The sequence below is a fragment of the Mustela nivalis genome (assembly GCF_964662115.1).
Source record: "Mustela nivalis genome assembly, chromosome: 8".
Taxonomy (NCBI): domain Eukaryota; kingdom Metazoa; phylum Chordata; class Mammalia; order Carnivora; family Mustelidae; genus Mustela; species Mustela nivalis.
The window spans coordinates 106,348,636-106,372,304 of NC_139027.1; the positions used below are offsets into that span (position 1 = coordinate 106,348,636).

At 38.1% G+C, this 23,669-nt stretch overlaps 1 protein-coding gene across 13 annotated transcripts in view; it reads right to left on the bottom strand.

Moving 5' to 3' along the window:
* Positions 1-3,023: 3,023 nt before the first annotated feature.
* The window catches only part of NDUFAF5 (NADH:ubiquinone oxidoreductase complex assembly factor 5), a 29,100-nt gene continuing 8,454 nt past the window's right edge, over positions 3,024-23,669 (bottom strand). Inside the window, exons 4-13 of one of the 13 annotated variants that reach the window (XR_014315577.1) lie at positions 22,108-22,155; positions 20,900-21,003; positions 19,301-19,340; positions 16,249-16,446; positions 10,229-10,289; positions 6,544-6,714; positions 6,070-6,167; positions 3,728-3,811; positions 3,300-3,382; positions 3,024-3,139 (exon numbers count right to left, since the gene is read on the bottom strand). Coding sequence is in view for 6 of the 13 variants with exons in the window: in XM_082745445.1 (XP_082601571.1) it covers positions 3,047-3,139; positions 3,300-3,382; positions 3,728-3,811; positions 10,229-10,289; positions 16,249-16,446; positions 19,301-19,340; positions 20,900-21,003; positions 22,108-22,155 (711 nt within the window). In the remaining 7 variants the exon portion in view is untranslated. Of the gene's footprint in view, positions 3,140-3,299; positions 3,383-3,727; positions 3,823-6,069; positions 6,168-6,293; positions 6,373-6,543; positions 6,715-10,228; positions 11,324-15,845; positions 15,960-16,248; positions 16,447-16,929; positions 17,057-19,300; positions 19,341-20,899; positions 21,004-22,107; positions 22,156-23,669 lie in introns of those variants that run through there. The other 12 variants (XR_014315578.1, XR_014315575.1, XR_014315576.1 and 9 more) reach the window with 12 other exon arrangements.

The window sequence follows — 23,669 nt, forward strand, 5'->3', positions numbered from 1 at the left end:
ATATATACAATGGATACAATGGAATGTTATTCATAAAAGAATGAATTCTTGCCATTTGCAACAACATGGATGGACCTTGAGGGTATTAAGCTAAGTGAAATAAATCAGGTAGAGAAAGACAAATACTGTATGATTTCATGTGTAAGTTGAAGCTAAAAAAACAAAGAAACAAAAACAGAAACAGACCCATAAATACAAAGAACAGATGGTTTCCAGAGGGGAAGGGGGTGGGGGTAGGCAAAATGGGTAAAGGGGAGTGGGAGATACAGTCTTCCAGTTATGGAATGAATAAATCTTGGGGATGAAATGTACAGCATAAGGAACATAATTAATGGTATTGTGATAGCATTGTATGCTGATAGATGGTAGCTACACTTATGGTGAGTACAACATAACATAAACTTGTCCAATCACTATGTTGTACACGCAACATTAATCAATGTGTCAACTATACTTCAGTTTTTAAAAATAAATTTTAAAAAATAAAGTATTGTTACTTAAAAAGAATGAGATCTTAATCACTTGGAAAACACAGCCATTCAGAAAAATGAATTGCCTGAGGTTTTCAAACAATTAAAGCTTGATAGATACTTCAAGCAGATATTAACTAAAAAAAATAATTTCACTACTGTCACTCATGTTAAACAAAAAATATCAATTAGTTGTGCTAATTTTTCTTTCCTTTGTTTTTTTAAGCCATGACCTTATTTATTTATTTTTTAAATAGCCCAGGGTAGACTCCTTCCCAGGCTACCCCACCATCCATGTATCCATAATCAGCATGAAATAAACAGGTAATATTCTTGGTAAGAAACTTCAAATTTCACAGAAACATAAAAAAAAAAAAAAAAGAAAAGTACCAGTCTCCTTCCGGCTTCTGGCCACCTCCTGCACCCAACATTCAAACCTGACAGATGCACACACACTGAGTTCCTCAGTCCCATTCCTCAGCAATAAGCACTTCACAAGTTTGTATGCATTCCTCAAAAAACAAATAATGCATACAAAACACATGTCCTTTAGGAAATACAGTCACCATAGTATATCCGTTCCTCAGTCATCAGTTTGCAATTTTAACAATAGGGTCTTTTATTATTTTTCTCTTCTCCTTTCAAATTCTGAAAATTAAGCTTAAAAACTTGACCAAATTTTACTTCCTGAATATTATTTTCCTGTGTTAAAAACAAAATAAAATAAAATAAGAGTTAAAAAGAGTATCCCAGTTTCTATACTATACCTCTATAAGAAAGGATGAAACCCAACTTTTGTATCAATATGGATGGGACTGAAGGAGATTATGCTGAGTGAAATATGTCAAGCAGAGAAAGTCAATTTTTGTATGGTTTCACTTACTTGTGGAGCATAACAAATAACATGGAGGACATGAGGAGAAGCAAAGGAAAAATGGGGGGGTGATTTAGAGGGGGAGACGAAGCACAAGAGACTGTGGACTCTGAGAAACAAACTGAGGGTTCTGGAGGGGAGGGAGGTGTGAGGTTGGGTGAGCCTGGTATTGTGGAGGGCACGTATTGCATAGAGCACTAGGTGTGGCACATAAACAATGAATCTTGGAACACTGATAAAATAAATTAGCCTGGGACAAGGGTGAAAAGCAGGCATAATATGGTTCAAAAAAAAGAGTATCCCAGTTTGTAATATTGATATATTTCCTACCCAAACACAGCAAGAATAGGTACTCCTTTTTCTCCTATAAGACCTTGGGTTTTAACTGTAACTTAAGTTTTTAAAAGGGCACACTTTCCCCCATATTCAATTCAAAATGTAACTGAATATCTACTATGTGCAAAGCACTATGCTGCAGACAAGGCAGATTAGTGCCCTTACCCAGGAAGAGCTTGGTGCCAGTGTGGTCAAGGGAAGGCAGGCTGGGGGAGATAAACAGTAGTAACTTAACTAAGGCTGGAGAGGGGGCTGAGGCCCATGCCTGGTGAAACGGTGAACTGTAGAGGGCAGCAATGGCTCTCTACCGCCTAGTGAATCAGACTCAGTTCTCACCAGTTTTTTTTTTCAAAAGTATGGTTAGTTTTGTGCCTTATTCCATGTGAACTGGCATAGACCTGTCTCTGCTGGGTTTATTTCACCTGGCATTTACCAGTGAGGATGAAGTTTTAACACACCTGCTCAGGGTCCCACAGTTAGAAAGCTGTCAGCACTACTCCCTAACTCCCTAACTCAACTTGGAGCAATGGAAGTCGCCACTCACTCTTCCCAGCCTCCTCCCTGCTTCCTCATCACCATCTTCGTCCCTCCATTCTAAGCTGTCTGAGCCTGACATCTTCCACATGATGGTGATCCCCGCTAGATGATAATGGGACAGTGCGCCCGGATTAGAATAATAGTGTCAAAGGCCTGAAATGACAAAAGAAAATCAAACAACAAAGAGCACTTTTCATCACTGTGTGGATACTTTCACACAGGATTTTTCTTCTGTAATTCTTTAAAATGGTCCCTTCTTACCTAAGGTAGCATGGGGTCTAAAACCCTACAGTCTTACACAGATCATGAAGGCAAAAAAGAAATGACTGAATTCAGATGCTTTAAAAAAAAAATGCTGAGGAAAGATTCAGTAAAGGTCCACACTTTCCTGAAGTATAAAACTATGTAATAGCTCTGGAGAGACATATAACCCTATACTGTCTTCACAACAAAGATGACAGTGTGACAAATAATTTAGCTTGAATAACTTAGTCATTATAAAAACTGTTTTTATTCCAAATGATCCATAACTCTAGATAATCAATCAACTTGTCTTCTTCTCATCTCCATAGCTATCGCCCTCTCATGGCAATAACAAAAGATCAGGAGAAAAAGGTACAAAATGTCAGTGTGAGCAATGTCTTTCCATCAAGTCAGCATTTATAAATGTGAACATATTTATAGTTTTTTTCATTGAAGTATCTTCCTGCTTTTGGCTGAATGTGTAAATAAGACATTCGAATCACCAGATAACAGTATCCATATGAAAACAGAAACCACATTAAAACTGAAAGGGTTACCAAATGTAGATTAGAATTGAATAAAATATTTATTGTGATTTTTTCCCCTGTGACATAAGATTGTTTATCTTGCCCAGTTCTCCAAATGACACAGTGGCCGAACCTCTTTCAGCTGGTCTTGCCTGAAAATAATGAAACATTGAAGATATTAGAAATAGATACACAGCTCTACATGAAATCCCTTAATGCCATCATATTTTTTCTTAAACCCACCCTGTGTAAATAAAAAGTAAATGAAAACATGAACCCACTAAGAGAAATGATTTGTCTTAATAATATTACCTGGGAATCATGGTATTTCCATCCTATCATGTAATAGACCTGATATGTGGCAGGTACTGAACCATCCTCATTTTTGTACATTTCTATAAAGACAAATAATGGTTACAATCTGAAAAAAATGGAAGTAGGAAGAAAAAAACCCGCTCAGTAAAAGTCATGTCTCCGAAGAGAAATGGATATTGGGATATTTGGAGGACTTTGAGAATGCCTTACATGAAAAATCTTCAAAGCTGAGAAGCTGACAGAAATACAGTTAAGGGCTGTTTGGAAAAAGGATATGGAACTACAGGATCTGTTCTGAAAGGAAGGACAAAAAATCTGATGCCTCAACAGGAAAGGAAAAAGTACTAGCAACTTTAAGGGATAAACCCGGCAAGGCACACGTTCCTCAGTGAGGCGAGGGTGGGAAAGACGGCCCGCTCGCTTACCTCCGTACACCGCTGCGGCTGCCAGCATCGTGTCTCGGTGCAGCAGGCCTTTTCTATTCCAAGCACAGTTACTCTCACCCATACCTAAAAATACACTACAGGCAGTTTTAGATAATACCGCCAACAGCTGAGCTGCTCAAAGCACAATTTTAACCTCACATCCAACAGTGTACCCATCCCCATTCCCTAATAGGTTGTAGCTAGGCTCCTTAGGGACTCTAAGGCAAAAACTACTTGAAGTTTCTAGATGTTAAGACCAGAGAAGTCAAATTTCAGGAGGCAAGTCCCATAAGCACACCTCACTTGCTAACAGTGGCCAGGTGGGCAAAAGCAAGGCAACTGACCTTCCAGGTGAGTCACAAGGAGTTGAAAGTACCTTTCCAAGGATGCCACCTTTCATGCCCCTTTTAGATGTTCTTCAGAGGACAGAGCACTGCTACAATGCCTCACTCCCTCTAAGCCACAAATGTCTGACTATGAAACCTGGGAGGGGGCTCTGAAATTCATTAGACAGTATCCGAACTACAATGTGTTTTCAGATTTTACAATATTTTCTTACTCCCAGATTAGGAAGAAATTATGTGCATTCTTTACAGGGGCACTGGGGCACTTTTCCTAATGTTTTAAAATTTAGACTTCTGGGACACCTGGCTAGCTCAGTTGATTAAGTATCTGACTCAATTTCAGCTCAGGTCTTGATCTCAGGATTGTGAGTTCAAGCCCCACATTTAATCCAAGTCCAGTTTGGAGCCTACCTACATACATATATACATACATAAAATTTTAGACTTTTTTAAAAAAAGATTATTTATTTGTCAGAGAGAGAGAGCACACACAAATAGGGAACAGCAGGCAGAGGGAAAAGCAGACTCCCCACTGAGTAAGGAACCCATTGTGGGACTCGATTCCAGGACCCTGGGATCAAGACCTGAGCTGAAGGCAGAAGCTTGACCCACTGAGCCACCGAGGCATCCCTAGACTTCTTTTCAAGTTGTTAGATAAAAGCTAGGATTGATATTTTTCTACAACGAGTGCTGTGTATTTAATTTTTTTATGCACATATTTAAAATTCCACTGAAAGGTCACATTTTAAACTAGTCCAAGAAATTAAAACAAATTTCCAAAGTAAAAATCCTTTAAATTTATTCTCTAGATACCATACCATCAAAAATCAGTTTGTTTTTCTCCTTTCACAAAAAAGCCCCAACAATCTTCCCAATATCAGTTGTTCTTTAGAAGTTTTCAATGGCTTTATTAAAAACAATCAACAAATCCGCTCTAATAAGTGAACGTTTTTTTTTCCTCCACCCCAAAAGGTTCCTATTATTCCTTAAAATAATGATTCTCTGATACTAAAAGCAATGTCCAGCATCCTGTGAGGACAACAGCCCCAATTCATGAAATAACAGACACACGAACTAGACTGCCATGAAGAAAAAGGCGGATCGTATTCTTACTGTCACAACGATGCAGCTATGACCTTAGACCAATTGCTGTGGGTCGAAGGCTTCTATGGCTAACATTAGAGACCTATTACATAACCTGATTTAAAAACATTCTCCTACACTGTGAGTACCAACCATATCAAGTGACCAGAGGTAAACTGGAAGCTGGATTGAAAGACTCTAAGTTGATGACGGCTATGGTGTTTTCATTCCTGCTCACCTTCCCAGTGTCATGACTTACTACACATTAGATATAGGCAATACCAGCGGAAAACAGGTTTAATTTATTTAATGTAAATATTTAATACACGAGGATGGGGGGAATGCTTAATACACGAGAAATTCTAAAATGCCTTTTAAATAATTGGTATTAGATATACTAATTAAGATGATCAGGCATAGTGTTCTCTCTGATAAAGAAATTCAAGAACACTACTGCATAACACAGTCAGTAACTCTGCTGCTAGAGGAGCACACCTTTCCTTCACAAGAGAAGCAAACCACCATACCAACCTTCCTTTCTCTGCATGGTAACAGTGTGGGGTGGTGCACAAATCTAGACTTTGGGATCATAATCCCAGTTCTAATCCTTAAGTAATCTCAGGCAACGTCCCTTAACTCTAATTATAAACTGTTTTATCATCTTCAAAATGGAATGACAGCACTTCATAATGCATCATGATAGACCTTTACTGAAGACAACCTGGGAAACACATTTAGGAATTTCTGACCAGCTCTGGGTTTTGGGATAACAGAAAAATCCTGGAAGCAAGTGACTGTTACAGACTCTCACAGTGTTTTTAAGGTTAAGTTCAACTACTAGTATAAAAATCTAATCTATTCTGCTTTAGGAGGAACAATACTGAGTATTGTCTTTAAAAAACAAATTGAACTTACCTTAAAACTACTGTGAAAGCCTTCAAAAACTTTTCATGCATTCATCAGCTGATAAACACTTGTTTTGTAAAATTATGTCAACATTCTGGACTTTTTTTCTGTGAATTAATAACAATGGCAGCTCAAATGAGAAACACTACAACATCAAGAAAAAGTGTAACAATATAAAATACCAAAAACTAATCTGAAGGTAACACCATCTTCCGGTTGGCAAAGCAGCATACCTGGAAGTAGTCACCCAAGCTCCTCCCCTCCTCTGTTCTTCCCTGGACTACTCTTCTTCCCATCTCAGCTGCCTCTGACCTTTTGAAGGCAGAGTGGTTGAGATTTCAGAATCTGAGTTAGGCTGCTCCACTGGACTTAAATCCTGTCTCTATCACTTATATCACCTTAAGCAAGTTACTTAATTTCTCTCTGTGCCTCAGTTTACTCATGTGTAACATGAGAAATGAACTATATTAGTTCTCGTCTTACCTTTCTCATAGAGTATGCCTTATAAACAATGCTGGAGGATGAGTTTTTTAACACAGTGATCTGACAGTCACTTTTCTGCATGAAATTCTCCCCCACAGTACCAGGCTCACCTGATAAAATCTGGAAGCCTCTGGTGGACTATGCTGCATCATTTCCCACCATCTCTCCATTCTACATATTCAAGCAATAGAGAATTACTGTAGAGTTTCTTAATTAGGAAAGTGAAGGAAGTTGTGTATCCTCTCGCATCTCCAAGATTTTACATAGACCATTCCCTTGACTTGGAAGGCAATGTCCCAAACCTGCACCCACCGACCCACTTTCCTGGCAAACTCATTTTAGCTTAGGTTCTGTCTCTTCTACAAAAGCATCCCTGACACCTTAAGCAAATTTAGGGATTCTGTTTTTCCCTATACTTTAAACAACAATTATCTTATTTTACAGTTAAATGGCTATGTCTCTCTCTTTATTTTGGTGTCTCTACTAGAGCACATGCTCCCTGAGATTAGGAACTATGTAATTTCATCACTGACTCAATAGTTGGCACATGGTAGGTAGATGTTCAATAAATGGTAGGGGAATGAATATAAAATCAACCATTTACTGTTTATATCTACTTTGTTAAATACCACTTCTACAAGTTATCTTTACATAATTCTTCTTAATTCTCCTAAGGATAAGAGACTCAAAGACTAAAATATATGATTTATGTAAAAGGCTTAACAGTAAAAATAAGAGGCAAAGCCTCTCAAGGTAAATAGTAGGCAATGGGTCCTCAAAATAAATGACCATTTAAAACCTGTGGGGGAAGCAGAGGTTCTCAACTGGATAGTGGCATGAGGCAACCTTCTGAGGGGCTGGAAATGTTCTAGTCCTTGTCTGGATAGTGACTAAAAATACAAGCAACTATACAGGTAAGACTGGAGCATTATACTATACTAACTTCAACAACAAAAAAAAAATGCGCACAGATCAAGTAGGCAGTATTGGACTTTGGATCCAGATCCAGTGTGACCATGAACAAGATACTCCTCAATGTCTCTATTTGCTCATTTGTAAAATTAGGATATCAGAAAATGTCACAGAACTGCACCCAGCACAGAGTAAGTCTGTATTTTTAAATCAGTGGGTAGTAAACTTTTCCAGCTGATGCATCTAATTTCTAGTCTTTGTTGCTTCTCTCTTGAAATCAATCATGAGCATAGCATTTATTATAGAGCAGAATGAAAATAATGCTGCATTTGGGAAATATTTTTATCATTAGAGTCTGAATGATACATCATCAGCCTACCACCACCGGCCTTTAGATGAAGGGGCTCCATGACTATGTCATGGGAAGCTAAGTGTTTGGGGCAGTGCCTGGGAAGGGATGTGTGATTGATCATAGATCCAATTCTTGAAGCACACACGCTAGTAATTTAATCCCTGTATTAAATTATAATAAACAAAGTGACTATAGTGGTAAGTTTTTAGCTACATAGCTTTCTCCTTGTAAAGCCAACAGAAGTACCATACTCAGAGGAGGCTGGATGATGGGTAAAATGGACTGTTATTAAAGAGGCAGCCAAATGAAGTAGAGTCAGGTAAGAAAGTGCCAGAACAGGAGTCAAGAAGGCAAGAGTTTGGTACCTAAATCTGCCACTAACAGGCAAGTGTTCCCTTTGGGCCCCATATTCATTCCGCACTTGTAATACAGGCATTCAGTAGTTACCAGAGGACTACCGAGAGAAGCAACTCAATAGCATTTAAGAAAAACTATGTATCTGTAAACAACTGCAGGGTATTTAGTCCTCCAATCTCTTGCTTGAATCATCTTATCACTTTTCAGGATCCAGATTAAGGTTGCCCTAGGTAAGCACAGTTCTGGTTTCAACGAACATACCTTTAATTGCTTCAGCTTCCCTCATTTATCAAAACTGCCTATATGCCATTTGTTTAATACAAAGTCAAAGCTCATCATTTCTTAGGCAAGTCGAAGTTCTTCTTAGAAAAAATCACTTCTCCAGCAGCGCCGTTTGTGGCAGACATGTATGTCTGAATGCCTTACCTCCTTCAGAATTAGGAGGTAAAGATTTGTATCGCTGGTGTTCCTCAGAGCCTCTTCCAGGCCATTTTTTTCTCTAACTTGTTAAAAACCCTTGCTCTGCTGGGACTCACACTATTTGGCCGTCACCTTCTCCCACTCCTGCATGCTGTGACACAGACATCAGGCTCCCAGTCTCTCTTCTCATTACTGGAGGGTTGGCACCTGGTTCAGGTCCCATCTGTACCCCAAGTCCTGCCACCACCTTAGGTGACTTTAGTTTTAACAATCACCAGTACCACGGTTTCCAAGATTCTTTAGTCTCCCCACCACCAATGGATCTCCGTTACTCTGCCTCTGCCACCATTCAGTAATACGTCCAGACATGTCCTTCTTCTACACAGTCACTGTCTATTAGGTTCCTAACGGCTCAGAATCTGGCCGTGTTCTCTTCTTACTTCATGCTCTCGTTCCAGGCAATTGCTTCAAATACCACCAATTCACAAGTGACTCATGATATTTTAACCAGGCAATCACCTCCTCTAAAACGGCACACCCACACACACAGCCACCTACTTGACATCTCCTCTTAGACATTTCACAAGCACTTCAAACCCAAAATACCCACATGTGAACTCAAGAGGTGTCCCTGCCTGTACTTGGTCTTCTTCTACTATTTTCTCTGTCAGCAAAGGGGCACCATCTGTCTGGTTATGTGAGCCAGAAACTTAACAGTTATGTTTGAAATAGCTCTCTCCATGCACCCACAGGTAATCCATCAGCAAGGACAGCCAAATTTACATCCTAATTATCTCTAGAATCCATTCACTTCTCTCAAATCTCCATGGCCACCACCTTAGTCTAAACTGCCATCATTTCTCAATAAGCTTTACAGCAATGAGTCTCCCCTACTAGTTGATCTGCCAATCCACTTTATCCAAAATGCAAATCTGGAATCATGACTTTCCCCCCTCTCATTCCATTAAATGCCTCAAAGGGGTTTTAAGATAAAGACAATCTCAACAGAGACAAAAGGTCCCCATTTACTCACTAATTTCATTATTTAATGCTCTTTTTATTCCCTATACTCCAGTCAAAATGCCCTGCTTTTAGTACCTGCCATGCTTTCTTGCCACAGAGCCTTTGCACCTGCTATTCTCCCTGCCTGCTACTCACTTCCCTCCCCTCTTCACCTAGTTAACTCATCATCATTTTTTAGAGCACAATCACCACTTCCTCAGACATGACTTCATTGATTTTCTCCCACTAGGGTTTTATCCCTTTAATAAACCCCAAACCTACACTAGCCCAACGACCCCGCTTTCTTGTGCCTGGATCTGAACTGCCAACTGTTGTTGGAGAAAGTCACTGATGTGCTCTACCAGCCTCAATGCACCCTTCCAGAAAGTCCTGTCCTCTTTTTAGAAGCAGTCACAGCACTATGCACTTTCATTTAGTAGCACTTATCACAATTCTAATTTAACATTTATCTTTACGGCAGCTGTGTGATGTCTGCCTTATCCATTTATTTTATAAGCTCCATGAAGACAGTCTGCGTTCTCCTTACCAATGTATCCACAGTGCTTAGCCCCAGTACCTGCCATTGGGTCTGCTCTCAAATGGTTCTCAAATAGAGATTAAACATTCTTTAAAGGGTGTTACCTTGTAAATCTTCCATCAATTCAAACATCCCAGGATAGTTAACTTGAATTTCATCAGTATCCTATTTTAAAAAGAAAAAGGAATATTCATTTGACATTCATCATAAAAGACCCAGATTTGAAAACAGGCCACAGAGATTACCTAGACCTGTTTCTCATGGTAAACAGGAATGTTCTTTATAATAATCTTCACAAGGGCGCCTAGGTGGCTCAGTGGGTTAAGCCTCTGCCTTTGGCTCAGGTCATAACCTCAGGGTCCTGGGATCAAGCCCCACAACGAGCTCCCAGCTCTGTGGGGAGTCTGCTTCCCCTTCTCTGTCTGCCTGCCTCTCTGCCTACTTGTGACCTCTCTTTCTCTGTCAAATTAAAAAAAAAAAAAAATCTATAATAATCTTCACAAATGTTATCTTGATTATGCTTGATATATGAAAATGTCAAATTGCAGAATAAATACTCACTATTCTAAGAGAAATCTTCCTAAAACTCCACCAACCCAGTTCTAGTTCTCTCGCTGGAAACAACACAGAACAAATCTATTTTGTATCTGCAAACCATCACCCTCTTCTTCAAGTCTTTGAAATTTTCCAGGACACTATAGGTTTTAAAAGGAGGAATTAATCTTCTGGACAAAATTTCTAGATTTATAAATCCTAACACATCTTTACTGTGTTACATTAATGTAACACATTAATTAATTAATTAATTAATTAATGTACTAAGTACATCATCAGTTATCAGTCTCTTAAAATGTGGCACCCAGGGGCACCTGGGTCATTCAGTCATTAAACGTCCAGATCTTGGTTTCAGCTAAGGTTGTGAACTTAGAGTCATGAGACTGAGCTCCACATTGGGCTCTGTGTTCAATTCAGAGTCTGCTTGGGGTTCTTTCTCTTTCCCCACCTTCCCTGTCTCTAAAAATCCTTAAAAAAAAAAATGTGGCACCCCAAATCAAGCCAAATAGGGTCACCTCCCAAGATGTTTCCAATCTGCTTCTAGTAATGCAGCCATACTGCACTGCTCACTTGGGAGATAGGCACACCACTGGTATATTTCTCAAATGGACTTCTGGGCAATTATGTTCCATTCTTTCTGAAGCCTGAAACAAGAGTTTCAGTGGCTGAGACTGATGCTCCCCAAATAACCTGGTGCTCCCTGATAATTCCCAGACCTCAGAAGGCATTTCTTCTGGCCTACCACAGCAAAAGGAAAGGAGAGAGCAGGTAATAAAGAACTAGTGAGGCTTTTCCAGGCATCCCTTTTGCTGTGGTAACCTAAGATGCCAAGGCCAGGTGGCACAATTACGGGATGGAGAAAAGCTGCCCAGCCAGCACAGGGCTGTGATGTGATAAAATTCTGTGTTAAGCACAAAGATATAGAAGTTTGTCTATATTGGAAATTGGCTCCCAAATACAGGACACATACTTTTTATTTTTTTTCCAAGTTTGGTATCAAAATGCTGCATTTATCTCAAACTTATTTGCACTAACCACTTTTGAAGTGTCTAGATCTTTGCACATTTTCTAACTTTATTAAAATGTGTACATTATTCTTCCTTATTTTGGACTTTAACGTTGAACAGAATCAAGATAAAGCTCAGGGGCGCCTGGGTGGCTCAGTGGGTTAAATCCTCTGCCTTCGGCTCGGGTCATGATCCCAGGGTCCTGGGATAGAGCCCCACATCGGGCTCTCTGCTCAGCAGGGAGCCTGCTTCCCTCTCTCTCTCTGCCTGCCTCTCTGCCTACTTGTGAACTCTACCTGTCAAATAAATAAATAAATAAAAATATTTGGAAAAAAAAGAAAAAAAAATAAAGCCCAAAGAACACTTATCAAAAACATCCATTCTAGGAGTGCCTGGGTGGCTCAGTCAGTTAAGTGTCTGACTTCGGCTCAGGTCATGATCCCAGGGTCCCAGGATTGAGTCCTGCATCAGGCTCCCTGATTCTTATACTGTTGATCGGGCACATAAATTGATGCTACATTTGGAAAGTCATCTGACCCTATCTGTCAAAATTTCAGTGTAGAGCTTCTTTGACCCAGCAATTCCATGCTAGAAATTGACCTGATATGCCAAAATTATGTGAAAGGAAATTCACTGCATTGAATTAGAATTGAAATAGCAACAAAACAACAACGAGAAACCAAAAAACTAGCTGTAAATAATCTAAATGTCCATTAATGGAGAAATAGGTATATGTAGGGGAAGATCTCCAATATATGCTATTTAACTAGGGCATGTGGGTGGCTCAGTCAGTGAAGCGACTGTCTTTGGCTCATGTCATGATCCCAGGGTTCTGGGGTTGAGCCCTATATCGTGCTCCCTGCTCAGTGGGGGAGTCTGCTTCTCCTCTCCCTCTGCTCCTCTCTCTGTCCAATAAATAAATAAAATCTTAGAAAAAAAAATATGCTATTAACTAAAAAGAAACCTAAGAGTACTTATAGAAAAAAAAAGCAACCAAATATACATATTGATAGAAAAAAAAAGCAACCAAATATACATATTGTTGCAAATATACGTTTAAATGACATAACTGTATAGCGGTGTATAATGAAAAATTGTTCTGAAAGAAATACACACACAACAATTGTCATCTTTGGGGCAAGGGTCCAGGTATCAGAAGTTGGGAGGAGGAGACTTCTTTTACTTTAGACCTGCTCTGCTTATCTCATTTTATCTATACATTTTTAAAAAATTTTCTTTCCTTGTTAACACACACATGGCAATGTTGTATGTGTACTTTTTAATAAGACCATCTCTGGGTAGTCACTTTCTTTTAAAATTTCCTTTCTTGTTAACATATGCATGACAATGTTGTATGTGCACTTTTTAATAAGACCGTCTTTGGGTAGTCACTTTCTTCTCTATGTTTTTCTACCTTAGGAAACTATTTTTTAATAAGAAATCATAAGATCAGGGTACCTGGGTAGCTCAGTGGGTTAAAACCTGCCTTCAGGTCAGGTCATGATACCAGGGTTTTGGGATCTAGCCCCATATCTGGCTCTCTGCTCAGCGGGGAGCCTGCTTCCTCCTCTCTGCCTGTCTCTCCACCTAATTGTGATCTCTGTCTGTCAAATAAATAAAAAAAGTCTTAAAAAAAATCATAAGATTAAAAACAAAATTCCTTCCAGCCTGAAACATAGCCATTAAGCAAGATCTATCAAAAACAATCTTTCAATGAAACTAAAAGCACTATCTCCATCTCAATCCAAAGAATACTATAATTGCTTTGTCAAAGTCCTTATTCAAATTAAGATGGACCATATCTGCTGTTTCCTCCTAATATATTAGTCTGGCAACTCTAAAAGGAAATGAGCCTCATTCAGAATGCCCACTAACTCTGAAAATAATTCATTATGAAAGTCACATAAATGTAAACAGGCAAATCTTGAATTCATGTTAAAAATAAAAACCGACTGCAGTATAAAAATGATATACCTAATGTTGTATGCACAATAAACCTGTGTAACGAATTTTATTAGCTGTTTGGGATGAGATATTTTAGACAACGAACTATGATATAATGTTAATACAACATATTAGAGACAGTGTAAATGTACCAAGGAACAAATCTGTATATATTTATTATTAAACTTGCAAATTTCTTAATTTTTATAAGCCACAAAGAAGATTCCACACCAATATTTTTGTATTATCTTATTGAGTTATTCAGCTCATTTTTAGAGAAGAATACAGAAGGTATTTCAATAGATTTCCCAACTAACAGAAATGTAGTATTTTAAGTGCTATGTTAGGCTAAACATTTTTAGTAGAAAATTTTAAAATTTTATTTATCTATGAAGCATGCACGTGCTAGTCGGGTGGGGCACGGGAGAGAATCTCAAGCAGACTCTGCACTGAGCACAGAGCCCGATATGGGACTCAATCTCACGACCCCAAGATCCTGAACCTGAGCCAACATCAAGTTGAACACTTAACTGATGGAGCCACCCAGGGTCCCAGCAGAAATTTTTCTAAAATGCACAGTCCACTTTACAACATAGAAAACTGCAAGAAGGCACACCTTTGGGGGTCCACAAAGTCAAAAGTTAAAACTATTCTCCCCCCGCCAAAACTATTCTTATAATAATACTAAGATGCTATTTGGCTTTTTCACCTCTCAATCTCTCATGAGTACAATGGATTTTTCATAAGTTACGCGACATGTGATACTTTAATAGTCTTATGACTACAGGAGGAGGATGAGAATTTAGCACTTTTATTATGTCATACATCTAAGAAATTTGTAAAAATGTAAAACAATGACATTCTTCTAAATTTTTCTTTTAAAAAATAGTTTCTTTCATAGGTTTTTTATGTTAACACATAATAGGTACACTATGTTAGTTCTTAAACATATTAGTAAAAACTAAAATTCAGTTTAAATTTCTAATTTGGTTAATATTGATAAATATAACCTACATAACCAAAGATCTCTAAGGCCCCAATAATTTTAAGTGTGTAGCATGGTCCTAAAAGCAAAAGTTTGAGAACTGTTTCTTAAAGGAGAGAGCTAAGATTTGGGGGATTAAAGGCAAATAACAAACTGCCACTTTATATGTACAGTTTAATGTTTACAAAATATGTTTGTGTTATTGCTTATATAATTAAAAAGTGTTGAAAAATACACAGTGATCCCTCTTGTACAACTGCCTGTGCTTGCCAGTGTTTGCTTTGATTACAAAGCAGAACCTTCACATGAGGCAGAGCTTTCCCCTTTCCAGCTGCCAACAGCTGACTGTTGTCTGCTGACTCAGGCCATTAGCAGTTTACAAAAGACACAGCTGTGAAATCTTGAGGGTTGCTATCATTTCCTAGCCTACTGCCTCCTCCCTTCTTAAGGCCCCTTTCCAACTTCAGAGACCTTAGTGGTCTATGCTTTATGCCCTGTGCTTTGTACCCAAACAAGGAAGGACAGGACAACCTTTTCTTGGTTGGTTGATTTTATGAAATATATTCACATTGAATCTCCTTAAATGCTTATTTCAGTCTTAAGCCTATCATCAATGAGAAGCTTTCTTCGTCAGTAAATTCCTATTTCCTCAAAACAGAGATGTGTTTAAAGCTGAGGGGTTTGGAAATCATAGCAAGTCTGACCTCTGAAGGCAGAGTGACTATCCTTTAGAGTGACTATGCTAGTGAAAGAAGCTGGAAGGGGGCAACTGTCTCTCCAGATAACTCCCTGTTGGAAGCCTTGGATGGCAAAGTACTAGATGTATGAGGAGGGGGAGAGAGGAAGGCAGGAGCAAATATTAATTGAGCATCTACCATGGTCCAGGCATTTCACATCCTTTATCTTAATTCTAATTGCCACCTGAGGTGAGAAACACTGGACTTTCTTAATTAAAAAAAAAAAAAGAATGCTCAAAGAAGAGAATTAAATCTCCCAAATTTCCCCAGCTAGTAAAGGGACAAGATGAGGAACCAAATTATCCCTGTCAGACATCTAGGCCCCATACCATCACTGTACCATGCCGACTCTATGTTTCTTCTGACATCTTACAGGTCCTCTTTGCAGATCTCTCTAGCCCTAATGGAGTATAGCCCTCTTTCCTACCATTTTGGTTTCTTCCCCCCTACCATCTACCATTGATTTTCTACTGTTGACCGAAAATGCACATACCTTCATCTCTGCCTCATTTCAGTTAAGGGCCGGTGGTGGAGGTAGAGCTGTAAATGCTCCTGCACATCTCCTTTTCTCCATCATCTGAAATGCTGTCTCATACTACGTCTAACTCTGGTTTTAAAGATTATAATGGAATAGTAAGTCTTGGAAAACAATCTCCTTGTTAACTGAGGTTTGGATTTTTTGAGCTACATTTTCAGACACCAAATACTAAAAATTTCACTTCCTACCTTTATCAATCAAGACGTGTTTATACAAATAAATTTAAAGAGAGAAAAAGTGCAAAAACCTCTCTATGATACCATCAATACGTACATATTTTTACTTTAAAATGAGAAGTTGTTTCTGAACTGTGTGATTAATGGGTTAATGAAAATTAATCAACTCTCTTGATAGTTACCACAGTCAGTGTATTAAAGCCAGCTCTCCCAAGCAGATGTCCTAAGTCATTGACAGCAGTGAAAGGAGAAACATGTGGAGAAAATCCTCCTTCCCTTTCTGTTTCTGCCAACTGTAGTGAACACCGAAGTTCATAGAGTGTGTCACCTCCAAACATTGCACCAATAAATACTCCATCTGGTTTTAAAACATAATGAATCTGTAATAAATACAAGACAATAAAAGTAGTTAAAATTTTATATTAAAAATGTTAGGAGAAAAACGTTAAAAGAACATACGCTAAATTAATATTTTACAATTACCATTCTTATTTTGTCAAATAATGGAAAAATAAATAACACCCAAGGCAACCAAATGTCAGAAAGGAAATGCAGTGTAATATTACAAAGATAGGCAATAATTCATTGATAGCATTAATACCTCTAAAATATATTGAATGTTTTCAATTCTTCTAATAATAGACAAAAATTACTTTTATAATGAGAAAATACTGAAAGAAAAAAATTTAAAAGTGTGGTAGACTGCAAAAATCACAAACAATTCCATCAAACAATTCCATCAGAAAATGAAGCTATTTCCCCTCTCCCTGAATCTGGGACAGCCTTGTGACTTGCTGCAGCCAAAAGAATGCAGTGCAAGTGGCAGTGTGCCAGGGTCACACCAAAGTTCGAAATGGCCTTACCTGATTCCCTATGCTGCCACCATGCTGTGAACAAGCCTGAGCTAGCCTGGTGAGGGCTGAGAGGTATGAGGAGCAGAGATCTCTGAGATGTCCCAGCTAATGCCATTCTTGAGAGGCCAGCTCTGATCTAGCAATAGATCACAGATACCGGCTTCATGAGCCAAGCCAGACCCAGAAGGATTTCCTAACTAATGCCAACACAAATTCCCACCCAATCCACAAAATCCTGAGCTAAGTAAACTGTTGTTTTAAACTGTTAAGCTGGGGTCGCTTTTTAGCAGAATAAGCTAATTTATACAGAAATTATTATGATTCACATTAACCCAATCAAACAGTTTCCTTTAAGGAGAAGTAACTAACTTATTTCCAACTTTCAAACAAAAGCAATTTTTAATTGATAACTCAAGCAAAATAGTGGTTATAATGGCTTCCAGAATCACAAATGTTTACTCACTGACTCTCTTAGAACTACCATCTGCAACTAGATTTGATGGACTATTCTCAACAATGAGGAACATTACAGGAAAAGGTAGATTCTAAAGTAAACCCCAAATCATAGTAGGCCCTCTCATCGAAGTATCCATCTTAAAATTTATATTTAAATTTATGAAGCAATTACAAAACAGTGTATAAGCAAACCAACCATAAAATCTTTGCTTTCTTCCCTTCTAACTCTTTGCTTCCTTCTCTCTCTCTTTTTTTTTTTTTTTAAAGATTTTATTTATTTATTTGACAGAGAGAGATCACAAGTAGGCAGAGAGGCAGGCAGAGAGAGAGGAGGAAACAGGCTCCCTGCTGAGCAGAGAGCCCGATGTGGGACTCGATCCCAGGACCCTGAGATCATGACCTGAGCCGAAGGCAGCGGTTTAACCCACTGAGCCACCCAGGCACCCGCTTCCTTCTCTTATCACCAAACTATAATATAGCAGGGACCTAAGATTCAGTCCTCAGCTCTCTGCGGCTTCTTTCTATCTCAGAGGAGCTTATCAATTCCCATGGATTTCATAAGGATTATTTCCAATCACTATCTTCAGTCTGGACATCTTCCCAGAACTCTAAACTCATTTTCATTTGCCTGTGCCATGGCCACTTGTATCTTGGCAAGCCCCGCCCCCACAACCAACACACACATACAACACTTAATTCTCAAACCCACTCCCCTCTCCAGTTGCTGTATTTCTGTCAGTTACCATTTTCCATTCCCTTTATCTGATCATTACCATTCTTTCCTCTGTTTTTACTAATTACTCTTTCAGGCATCCAGACTTAACTTTAAGGTGAGCTTGGACCCCTCCCTGTCTTTGATCTTCAGATCCAACCCGCCACCAAACTGAATACCCTCTCTTCCTGTTAACCCCTGCCACTGCCACCTAACTTTAGTTTCTCTCATGTCTGGACCATGGAAACAGTCTCTTTAATTGAACCAAAACTTCTAGCATAAGTTTTCCAAGTAGCAAAATGAAAACATCCTACAGAGTTATTTATTTAATGCACATATAAAACAGGGCACAGCAATTGGCAAACAGTATGTGCTTAAGATGTGGTAGTTATCCTGCCTACCAGCCTTTTAATCACATCACTTTCCTCTTCAAAATTCTCCAGCAGCTCTGAATTGCATAAAGAATGAACTCAAAATTCCTTAATCTGTTACCTAAGTCTCCCTAAATCTGGTCCCAATATGCCCTATCTCCTAGTATATTAATCTCCCAACAGGCTTCCTCTCTGTCCCTCATGCTCCTGAGGCTCTTTTACCTCCCACCTACCTACCCTGTGATTCTGCCTTCCTGCCCCAAATCTGACCTAATCCCAAAGGCCCTGCTCAAGTAATTTCTGCTTCTTGAAGCTTTCTGAGGCCACTCCAAGTCACAGTGATCCTTCCCTCTTCTGAACACAATGCTTTTTACTTACTCTTCACCAGTTCACTGATAAATGTCAACCAACAAATATACCTCACACTAATTATAAGCTGCAGGGAAGACACAAATATGAAGAAATAGTATCCTCCCCACACAAAACTTATAGACAATTAAGAAAAGGGATCCACATAGGAAATGTCTTATATCAATGTGATGTCAATATTATTTTGTCCAAGTTATTTTGTATGACTTTTCATAAATATTTGAAACATCTCCATAATTAGATTTCTTCAATTCCTAGACAAGGGAGTCACTCAATGTACTTCTTAATATGCCAAAAAGCACCAACTATATCTGGCCCCTAGAAGATAATAAATATTTGATTTGGTTCCATTTCCAACTGTCAAAAGCATAAAATGGAAAATATCTGAAGTTTCTGGTAAAAAGTAGAAATATTTAGAAGTTTCTACTAATAAAATAACACAGGCTATTAGAATCAACATTAAGTTTCTTACCTGTTCAAGCGCTCTAGGAAGGTCATTCACCCAGTGTAAACTAGAATATTAATAACAAATTGCTTTTAGCTTAATTCATGTAATTAATTGGTATAATTATCACTCCTATAAATAAAAGCCAACAAAAAGATATTAATTTTGAAGTGTGAAGTTGCATATCAAAATTCACTGATTGTTTTCATATAAGTTTTAAAGTAAAAAATATTCCTAGGGGAAAACCTTCCTTCTATGACACTAGAAAATGTGACAGTACTATAAATACTACAAAGCGTTTAGAACTTAATTTAGTAAATCTCTTGCATTTTATTTTGCCTCTATTCACCCCCTACCAGTGTGTGGTGATATGTGATGGCAAGAATCACAGTCTCTGTAGAGTATGGTCATACTTTCCTGACAGAAGTGGCATCCTCTTATACTGACATCCAGGATAGCACTGAATACCCATTTCAAACCATACTATGTTAAGATCACATTTATCTTTCATAATGCTTTTTAGTAATTATTAGGTAGTTTAAAAATAAAGGTCATACCACAAGCTCTATCATACTTATGGGGAAACTGAAAGCAACAGAATTAGGTATTTGCAAACAGCAAGTAGAAGAGCCAAAACTCATTCCTACTCCCCGTCCAGGACTCGTTCCCTTAGACCAACATTCTTTATAATGTTTTTCATTTCCTGATAGAATGTACTTTTCTAAATTTGCTTAGCATACCTTAAAAAGCATGAAAAAAATTACAAACTCACTGAAGAAAAAGCTAGAGTACGACTCTCCCAGTCTGGGAATGAGGGGTTCCTGGGAGATAGGCCTTTCAGTGCTAACACTACCAAAGTCTTAGGTGAACCACAATGACTGGTCACCCTAAAAACAGCTATCAAAAGGGCTGTGTTAACATGAAGAGCATGTTGAATTTTTGTAAGAAAATATGACTATAAAATGAGGTAGGGGAAATAAAGTTACATACAAACTATTACTGCTGAGTTGTTTGAGGACAGGATCTCCATCCAGACTCATTTGTGTATTTCCCTAAAGCATCAAGCTCAGAGCCTCACATATTACAAACTATTCAATAAATATTAATATGTTTATGTAATCAATGTGGAGGGGACATGGTAGGAAGCACAAATGGGAAAACATAACCTTAAGGACTATATTTCTGTGTGAAGAAAAATTGAAGTTGAAGGAAATACTAGCTTTTCCTTATTGGCCAAGATGAGTTTCTAAGACTGCACTAATATTTGAATGCTGGAGCCAGTATACTCTTTCCAAATCCTGCCTCCATCAATATGGATACTAAGTTATGTATACTGGGGAAGAAACTCTTCTATCACAGATGAGCTTCAGCAAATTGAAAAAATAAAGTTGTGGAGAAAAAAGTTAAGGTACTATACCATATCAACTCCACTAGGGAGCATATAATTCGTTATTCTTTCCCAGAGAAATCTTATAGTTTATAACATAAGAAAACTGGTCTGTGACTTAAAAAAAAATTATTAAGAATTTACTTCATTATTTTTTCTTTACCCCATAATATTAAAACTACATCATAAATTATTTATTTATAACATACATTTTTAAGAAGTACAAACAGATTACCAACCTTAAACTGCTAACCACCAAGTCAAATGTATTTTCTCTGAAGGGAAGGAACTCTTCATCAGCTAAAATGCTGACAGTAGGAATTTCCATTTCTATGATATTTTTCTAGTGGTTAAAAAATAAAAATTCAAAATACATTCATATAGAATCTCAGTTACTAATGCAATCATTGTTAAATTTAAGTCAATGTCATATTTACTTGGCAGTTTCTATTCCTTCCCCAAAAAAAGCCACAAAAAAGCTCAAGAAGTATTTCTTTTTTTTTTTTTTAAATATATATATATATATTTTTTTAATTTATTTGACAGAGATCCCAAGTAGGCAGAGAAGCAGAAGCAGGCAGGGAGAGAGGAGGAAGCAGGCTCCCTGCTGAGCAGAGAGTCCAATGCGGGGCTCGATCCCAGGATCCTGGGATCATGACCTGAGCTGAAGGCAGAGGCTTTAAACCACTGAGCCACCCAGGTGCCCCTCTTTTTTTTTTTTTTTTTTTTTTTAAAGATTATTTATTTATTTGACAGAGAGAGAGAAAGAGTTTGAGGGAGGGAACACAAGCACAGGGAGCAGGAGAGGGAGAAGCAGGCTTCCTGCTGAGCAGGGAGCCAGATGCTGGGCTCAATCCTAAAACCCTTTATTCTTTCTAATGGCAGTCTGATGTATATCAAAAATTTAAAGATGAACATCAATGAATCCGTAAATTCTACTAGTAGGAATTTATTTCCAGGGAGAAAAAGAAATCAAATGTACCAAGTTGCTTTATATAAGGATGTTCTTTACAGTATCAGTTATTAAGAAAACAGACATATAGCTGCCCTTCAATAGAAATTTAGCTTAATAAACCATGGAATATTCTTATATTGGAATACTATATAGCCATTTAAAAAGGTGGAATTTGGGTTTATATGTATCATTTGCTGATATAAAAGAATGATACCCTGTGAAAAACATGGCATGTTACCTGTATAAAATTATATGTTGGGAGACAGTTATACATCTGCAAAGGTGAAGATCAAAATGTCACCCGTGGTTGCCCCTGAAGGGTGGAACCAGGGATGATATTTTCTTTCCCCTTTACATTTCCTGTATTGTTTCATTCTTTGTATGTATTATATATAATCAGGAAAAAAAAAAACTATTTTCATTTTGAAGGAAATAAAAAACTAAAAATAAAACCAAGAGATCAGAAATCATGACTGTTATAAGGGTACCTACCAAAGCATTTTCTGCAATGTCTACTTGAAAAAACTTTCCAACAGTTTCCTGCAATGGAATAAAGTTAATCAGGTAAGACAAAACAAACAAAAAGCCACTGACAAAACAAAATAACTGCTGAAATTGCTAAAGGAGAAAGTGGCAATCATAGAGTCATTTTGAGCTTTGTAAGGGTATTTTTCTGCAATAAAACCAGTATAGTAAACTATTAGCTTTAATAACATATAGGAAGTTACACAGATTTGAATAAATGCAATAATGCCTATATTTAACACATTTAACTATATTTAAAAAATACACAACATATGTATGAGTAATCAGCCTCTTCAGTTCACGTCACTGGATTAAGGCTTATGTGTTAACTTTTCCATAGCACAACAGGCTGAGAGTTGGTCTCCACTCCTGGGCCACAAAATACCTGGACCTTTCAGTTGTTCATTCAAAGAGTTTACAAAGAGTAAAGAAAGACTTAATAAACGCAGACACTTGGGGAGAAGGGGAACTCACTGGTTTCATTTTTCCCTGTTTCATCTCTCCTTTCTTTCTTCCGAGAGCCCTGCACCATTTCTTTCCCAGAATAACACTTTCCACTATGCTCTTTTCTCCAGGATTCTGCTGCCCCCATCATCATCTCTATCAAACTTCCATCTCTGTCTTCTGTGTCTCCTTCCCTTACCTTGAAACAGGCATAAGCCTCCCAATCTCTCCTCACCTCTACCTTCTAGTTGTTCTGTTTGCAATCTACAACTCCAATCTCAATGTTTTTCTCCTTAATTCTTCGTAATCTATTCCAACTTTCACTGTTCTAACAACACTATTTACAAACACTATTAACAACCTAATCAATTACAACAGCATGTCTGCTCTCAGTCCTACTTTACTTGACCTCTCTGAAGTCCAGCACTGTTGGTGGTCTCCTAGAAACATCTTCAGTACTTTCTACTCTGCCTCCCCTCCTTCTAATCCTTTCCACTTCATGCACACCCCCTTCTTAAAGACCTTTCTTGCCCACAACTTGGAAAGGGTACCCTATTATTGCCTGGTCACTGCTAACTAGTCAAGTGCAACTGGTGTGCAAGTGAATGTTTAACTATAGGCCTCAAAAAAAAAAAAAAAGTCCCCTGAGTTGTAGTGTTTGCCAGTTTCTGTGGTGTAATTCCTGTTCATTCTCCCACCCCCAGAAACAATTGTGGATGGTTCTTTTCTATATGCTTCTCAAGTAAGCTTATATTCCCATGGCTTCAGTTATCACCTCTGATAGGCTTCCAAATAAGAACAATAGCCTCCACGTAACCTTGTCTCACTTTATCCTGTTGCTAACCTTTGGAGATAGGTATTACTGCTCACATTTTACAGCAACTGAAGTCTGGAGAAGTTGGGTAACTGGCCCAACAGTATATAGTCAGTAAGTGGCAGAGCAGAATTTGAAATCCCTAACTGTCCAAGTTCAAGTCAGTGCTCTTAACCTCAACATCCCAATTCCAGTTCTACATTTCCAGCTACCTGTCAGACATTAACGCTAAAAACAGTCCACTGTTACCTCAAACGTAACATATTTAAAA